Source organism: Corylus avellana, chromosome ca10, assembly GCF_901000735.1.
Source record: "Corylus avellana chromosome ca10, CavTom2PMs-1.0".
Taxonomy (NCBI): Eukaryota; Viridiplantae; Streptophyta; class Magnoliopsida; order Fagales; family Betulaceae; genus Corylus; species Corylus avellana.
In genome coordinates, this window is record NC_081550.1 from 4,791,869 (window position 1) to 4,798,917 (window position 7,049).

Consider the following 7,049-nt stretch of genomic DNA (forward strand, 5'->3'; position numbering starts at 1 on the left):
CTTGGAATATGGAACAGTGTGTAACACCAACTGTATGACCACCTGTATATCATCAAACGTGAAATTAACCAAATCAGTTGGTTCAGATCAAAAAGTTTAAGTTAATAAGAATCATTTAATTTTGGGAATAATCCCATTCTATTCGCCCACTAGATACATTATGGGCTTCAAGACTAATACTAGCCCACCAGAAAAATAATGGGCAACAACTCTCGGCACTCCTATGTCAAGTTGAAGTAGAATACCTAATTCAGGTCTAACTCCACCTCTTTGCCTATAAATAGACTCTTACACCTGATACAAATTACCCTAGAGTGAATTATCGTGCATTAATCATACTTTTCTCTCAAAAACTGACTCAGGCATCAGAGTGAGACCCCACCAACACCCCATATTGTCTTGATAAAATGAGTAAAAGGAGCACGAAGAATGAAGATCAACGATCAAGGATGCCTTGAAGAACGTGCTATTCACACCATACCAAAAACTGATATAACATATTCTAACACTCTCTTTCATGTGTGAGTTGAAAATTTTAGTTTGAATTTAAAAATTTTGCTCTGATACCATATTAAATTACCAACTGTTTAAAAAACTCGATTTAAACTGTGCTTGAATTAGTTGAAGTAACAAGATATATATGGAGGAGGAGGCAAATGTTTAGTGTACCAAGAAGATAAACCATGTCTGTATCAGTGAGTCCTTTTCTAGCAAATGCAGCAATGGATTCAGCTACTGATAATGTAGGACTAGGAAGATCAACATTACTGGCAAGAGATACAAAACCATCCCTTCTCCCCGTTTGGACGTTGTATTTCCCTCCTCCACTCTGCAATATATATATATCCTCAAATATCAGCACAAAATACTTTCCTAAAATCATGTTTACCAACTAATCAAAACACTAATATTTGTTTGTTTACCAAGAAAACGACGTCCCTTATAGCCATAGAAATGATATCAGCACAAGAGACAACCCCAGGACAGAACTTCTCTACTTGATCTTTTACTGCATCGATCACATCATACCCCCTCACACTTAGATTTGGTGGTGCAGTTTTCTCGCTGGAGCTCCCATCTAGCAGAATCGATGCATCACATCCCTTTTCATGCATGCCAAACACAATGTTAGTGATCATGGTATATATAAATTTATAACAAAAGAGAAAAGATAAGATAAAAATAATTAGAAGCTGACATTGACAAAGCAGTCATGGAATTGCATGCGAATGAGGGCGGCGGCAATTGTAGGGTCCCCGAAAAACTTAGCCTTGACAACACTTGCTACAATAGTTTCCACATCTAGAAACCCACATTTTCCCCTGTAAAACCCCATCTGAAGTTCACCATAACACTCCCCCCCTGTGAAGCTCACAAAGATGATCATGAGCGCAAGGGCTAGTGCTTTGGGAGACATTTTCATTAATTTAATTAATTGGAAGGGGATGAAACAAAAGAACATGTTTCTTTGCTATTTATAAGGAAGAGGATGCAGGGATGCATATGATGAATGGTTTGCACGATGGCAATAAGGAAATATTTTATGAATTGTAAGATGTTTATGAGAATCTGCAAAGTCAAAGAAAATCATGGATCATACTGTCAACAGATCATGGAAACTGCAATTGCAACGACAGCTAGAAAAGTTTGCATCATGCAACAATTCTTGTTTATTTCAAGAGAAAATTACAGTTTACCACCCTAAAGTTGACAGCGTTTTTCAATTCAAACACCTAAGTTTCAATTTTTGCAATTCACCCCCACAAAGTTTTAATTTTTTTCAATTCGACCAATATTATCCTAAAATTTTTATACTGCCCCTAATTTTTATTTTATTTTTTTATTTAAAAAAAAAATGGGTTGCAAAAATGGCCAAAGGGGTGGCCATAAATAAAAAATAAAAAATTAGGGGCAATATGAAAAGTTTTGGATACAATTGGTCAAATTGCAAAAATTTGAAACTTTGGGTGGATGGATTGCAAAAATTGAAACTTTGGTGTTCAAATTGAAAAACGCTGTCAACTTTAGAAAAGTAAACCGTAATTTTTCATTATTTCAAAGTTTCCCGATGTTTTTTTCGTGCTTCTGTAGAGTTATCTTGTATACAAAATTGCCTCCAAGGAATGAATCTGCCGCTCTGAACAAAAAAATATTAATTAAAAATCACGTTTGGATATACACATAGAATTTTACAGGATTTGATTCTCCTGGACACGAGATCTGAATGTCAATTATTCTAAAACGCGCGTACACAGCTATTCTGGCCCCTCAAAACCATTTGCAAACATGGAAACCGACTCAGTACTGTTGAAAACATTTTCTGGAATGGGAAAGTAAAAGGTTATTATAGTTTTTTTTTTTTTTTCTAATTAAAAATGGTAGGCCGGGGACACCAATTGTGGTATAGCGTGACCCAGCTTCAGCAGAGCATCAATGAAAATTCAAGGCGGCTAATACTAATCAAGCATATATGAGAATTCTCCATTATGAAGATTAGAACCCATACCCTAATATATGCCTTGATCACTTGAAAATTTTCTTGGGTCATTGAACCATTACCACCCTTGATGGTAATGTCAAAGAAATTTCTTTCTAAAAGTTGATTCTCAAATGATGTGTCACTATCCCATGAGTTGGTGACACACTTCTCAAAATAATAAATCTCATGAGATGGTGACACATCATTTAAAAACTAACTTTTAAGAAGAAAATTTGGGATGTGTAGCACTCCTCATGATATTATTATAGATGAAGAGTGATCAAAGAGTTCTCTAGCTCGATATATCGTTGTGTAATATCACCATTCCTTAGACCCATTTGATCAACTTCACCATCTCATACCACCAAATTTAACATGGGTACATTGTAATTTTGGTCTAAGTTTAAAAGATAAGTGTAGTTTTCTCATATTCTAGATGGGTAACTATTCAATCATTGCTTTGTTCTTTTTTCTTCTCTTTTCTTTTTTTTAAAGGGAAAATATTACATATAATTTTAAGTGCTTACTTTTTCTTTTCTTTTTTTTCTTTCTTTTTTTAATGTTCGCACAAAAATGAATAGAGATTCAAACTAGTGACATTCGTTTTATTAGGTATAGTCTCAACTAATTGAACAACCTCTTAGAACAAGTGCTTACTTTTTAATATAATAATAAAAATCGTCATTGATATATCATAACTGATTAACCCGTCCAAAATTTAATGATGATTTTGACTATCATAACAATAAGTGCTTACTTGAAAGTGGGCATTTTTCTTGTTTAATATGCCCATGTTACATGTATGTTTATGTACTTTCTTCGTTTTGTGATTGCCTTGAGCGCCAAATTGGAAGGCTTTTGAAAATTGAAATCCATACATTTTGACTCAACCCAACGCCAGCGGATTCCCGACAGCTACCACTCAATCCATACATTTTGTGATTGCCTTAAGCACATTGCTTTCGTTTTGCCATTCCAGTCGAAGTACCAATACTAACCCTCTACCTCTAGACTCTAGTGTACTAAAAAAACACAACATGCACATCCAAGGGTATTCTTGGCATTTCGTTTATCCATCCACCTGCCGAACAAACCAACCAGAAAGCCCCCAGTAGATTCCACCTGCCTGTCTCTTCCCCCTCCACCGTTAACTCAATTTCTGAACTGAGTAGGCAATTTAAAGAAGAAGAAGTAGAAGACTGTAATTTCCTCCAACGAGTATGGGTAAAATGGTAAAATGGAGCTGGAGCTCAGCTCTGGTGGGAGCGGCGTCGGGTGTGGCAGCGACGGCTCTGATCTCGGCGAAGCCCAAGGACCCAACCTTCCATTTGATATCAATCAACCTCACAACCTTCAAGCTCAACCTCCCAGTCCTCGACGCCGAGCTCCTCCTCACCGTCCACGTCTCCAACCCCAACATCGTGCCGATCCACTACTCCTCCACCACCATGTCCATCTTCTACGAGGGCTCCTTGCTGGGCTCCGCCCAGGTGCAAGCGGGCTCCCAGGGGCCGCACTCCTGCCAGTTGCTCCGCCTTCCGGCTCGGCTCGACGGGCTCGAGCTGGCTCACCACGCGCCGCGCTTCATCGCCGACGTAGCCAGGCGCGAGATGGTGCTTGACGCCGTCGTGGACATCGCTGGTACGGCCAAGGTGTTGTGGTGGGACCACAAGTTCAAGGTCCGCGTGGAGAGTCGCGTGACCGTTGATCCGGTTTTCTTTGAAGTGATTGATCAGGATAATAAGTCTGAGATGGAGGTTTTTCCTGCTTGAAGTTTATGTTTCTTTTTTTTTTTTTAAGTGAAGTGTATGTTGTTTAGCAGAAGATGTAATTGATTTGATTGGTTATGAAATCAGTTTTTGGGCTTTCACAAATGATAAGATTAGCGTTTTGACTTTCTAGCTGTGTAAATTACTCCACCCATCCACTTCCTTAAAAGATAAATGCTCAGACTTTAGGTAATGGATGGTGATACATCATTTGATTTAAAAATTGAGAAACCTTGCACTTTTACAACAGTAAATAAATCGTTTGTCACACTTGCTCAATTACATCACCTTACATGTACATATCTCCATGTTAGCCTTACTCGATTTTAATTCATATTGTGGATGTCATCAAAATTATATCGTCCTTCGCTTCATGTTCCATTTATAAAATTGATAGAAGTATAAGTGGCCAAAAAGGATGGGTGACAGGAAAATGATTCTCTCCATTTCAAAATCCCTTCATCTCCTTCATTTAGTGCATTTTGAAAGATATTATATTTAATGCACTACCATCATTAAAACGTTTGGATAACACTACTCTTTAAAATGCACTAAATAGAGAAAATTGAGGGATTTTGAAATGGAGAGGATCCTTTTCTGGGGTGACAAGTGCCAATATGTCAAAAAAAAATTTAAAAAAAAAAGGAAAAAAAAAATTAAAATGGCCCTCAAACTATCAGTCATTTGCAATTTAGCCCTCTAATGTACAAAATGTAATAAAGTAGCCCCAAACTATCAACTAGTTACAATTTGACCACTCTGTTAGTCGGCACTGTTAAAATGGATGAAAAATGCAAAATGAACTCGTTTTGTTGAGGTTAAGTTACTAAAATACCCTTTTTAGAAACTCATAACTCAATTTAAAAAAGGCCCCCAAATGACGTCGTGTGGCTTGAAAAAAAAAAACCCCCTTTAATACCCTAATCCCTAAGCAGCTTCGTCTTCTTCTCCACTTCCTTTCTCCATGCAGCAGCCCAACCCGAAAATCAATTAAACCAGCTCAATTCCTTATCCTTTTAACAACCCCATGGCGTCATAACCCCCTTCCTTTAAATAAGACAGAGAGAAGAAAAAACTAAGAAGCAGCAGAGAAAAGAGAGGGAAAGAAACAAAAATATGAGAAAGAGAAATAGAGGAAGAGAGGGAATTGATTTTTAATTAATTTGTGTTCAACTTTATATATAATAAAATAAATAAATAAATTATTGACCTCTAACCCAAAATCTTAGCTCTACTCTGCTACTACTGACAATATCCATTCAATTTGAAGCTTGATTTTGCATTGAGAAATAAAAATAAAAAAATAAAAAATTGGGTGATGATAAGCTTGATTTTCTCTTTGTTCTTAACTCCATACGATCATGGGTTTTGGGTTGTGGTTTTCAGATTTTGGTTGTTTGTTTTGTTTTCGTCGAATTTGGCTTCAACTCCTGGGTTGATTTTGAGTTGAAGAATGAAAGTGGTTTGAACATCTGGATGAGGTTTACCAATTACAAGTTTGAAGTGGCGTTTGGGTGGAAGATATTATGAAATCTATACCGATTAGATTGAGTTTGAACAGAAATTTGACAAAGAAGAAGGCGAAGAAGAAAGGAAGTGGAGAAGAAGACGAAGCTCTGCGTGTTTAGGGACTAGGGTATTAAACACTTACCAAAAGGGCGCCATTGTAGTAGGTGCAAGGGATTTTTTTTTTTTTTCAAGCAACACGACAACGTTTTGTGGGTTTTTTTTTTTTTTTTTAATTTGATTTGATTTTTTACCAGAAAAGGGCATTTTAGTAACTTAACCTTGCCAAATCGACCACGTCGTATGAAATTTTACATCCATTTCGACGGTGTTGACTAACGGAATAGCCAAATTATAACTGGTTGGTAGTTTGAAGAGCCATTTTATTATATTTTGAACATTTAAAGTTTAAATTGCAAATAACTAATAATTTGGAGGCCATTTTATATTTTTTTCTAAAAAAATGAAAAATGAAAAACTAAAAAAACTTATTTTAAAACAAAATGGGAAGGAATGGCTTTCGCCAAAATGAGATAATTTAAATCGATATAAACTATAGAGTGGCCAAACTGCCCTAAATAACAAAATAAAGTGACCGAAACCAACCCTATTGGCCTACAGCCACCCCCAAAACCGGCGGTTGGGGGTGGTTTAAGAAAATATGGTGTAATTTGATTTTTGTTTTGGCAGGACCAAAAGCAGCCATTTAAGAAAAAAGCCCGCAGAATTAGAACACCATCATCCTCCTCCGTACGATTGGAATAAATTGTACAATCATTTCGCGTGTTGAAACCAAAGTTGAGATGCACGCCTCAGCCTCACTCCACCGCTCAATTTAAATCATCGACGCGTGAATCAGTGATAAAAGTAGTAAAGGTAGGATTGAGTACTGTAGGAGCAGTATTATTACTATTTGCTACAACAATGGTTTGTTAGTTACTCAATTATAATTAATTAATTATTGAATTCGATTATCAACTTATTACGAACAACTATCAATAATTTCAAGTTCCATATCCAATGATGTCATCAATAAACACGACAGGATGAATACAAATGGTGTAAACATACGTGTCAATAGTTCTTGTCCCCGTAAAGGAAAATATTAGGTGTTTTTCTGATGCTTTCTTAATTGGGATGTGACTTTTAAAATCATCAATAGATTAAAAGTCAATAATGATAATCTTAAATTCAACGATAATTTTAAAAATTACATCATAATGGGGAGGACACCAAGAGAACATTAGAAGAACACCTAGCATTTCTCATTATTTATTGTGGGATTTTTTTTTTTT

The 7,049-nt window shown here is 36.3% G+C and overlaps 2 protein-coding genes across 2 annotated transcripts; one reads left to right on the top strand and one right to left on the bottom strand.

The window, feature by feature from the left end:
- Positions 1 to 601: 601 nt before the first annotated feature.
- Positions 602 to 1,417, bottom strand: LOC132162769 (peroxidase 60-like). The gene is made up of 3 exons (XM_059572998.1): positions 1,199 to 1,417; positions 924 to 1,103; positions 602 to 829 (listed from the first exon to the last, which is right to left on the bottom strand). Exons 1-3 carry the CDS (start codon positions 1,415 to 1,417, stop codon positions 602 to 604), a joined length of 627 nt encoding a protein of 208 aa, XP_059428981.1.
- A 1,918-nt stretch (positions 1,418 to 3,335) lies between these two features.
- On the top strand, positions 3,336 to 4,360 carry LOC132164378 (uncharacterized). The gene has a single exon (XM_059574881.1). The coding sequence runs from the start codon at positions 3,700 to 3,702 to the stop codon at positions 4,249 to 4,251; it is 552 nt and encodes a 183-aa protein (XP_059430864.1). The 5' UTR covers positions 3,336 to 3,699; the 3' UTR covers positions 4,252 to 4,360.
- The last annotated feature ends 2,689 nt before the right edge of the window (positions 4,361 to 7,049 follow it).

Coding starts and splice junctions, on each gene's coding strand:
- LOC132162769 (XM_059572998.1), bottom strand. CDS start 1,417: ATGTCTCCCAAAGCACTAGCCCTTGCGCTCATGATCATCTTTGTGAGC. Junction 1,104..1,198: donor TCCATGACTGCTTTGTCAAT/GTCAGCTTCTAA, acceptor ATGCATGAAAAG/GGATGTGATGCATCGATTCT. Junction 830..923: donor TAAGGGACGTCGTTTTCTTG/GTAAACAAACAA, acceptor TATATATTGCAG/AGTGGAGGAGGGAAATACAA.
- LOC132164378 (XM_059574881.1), top strand. CDS start 3,700: ATGGGTAAAATGGTAAAATGGAGCTGGAGCTCAGCTCTGGTGGGAGCG.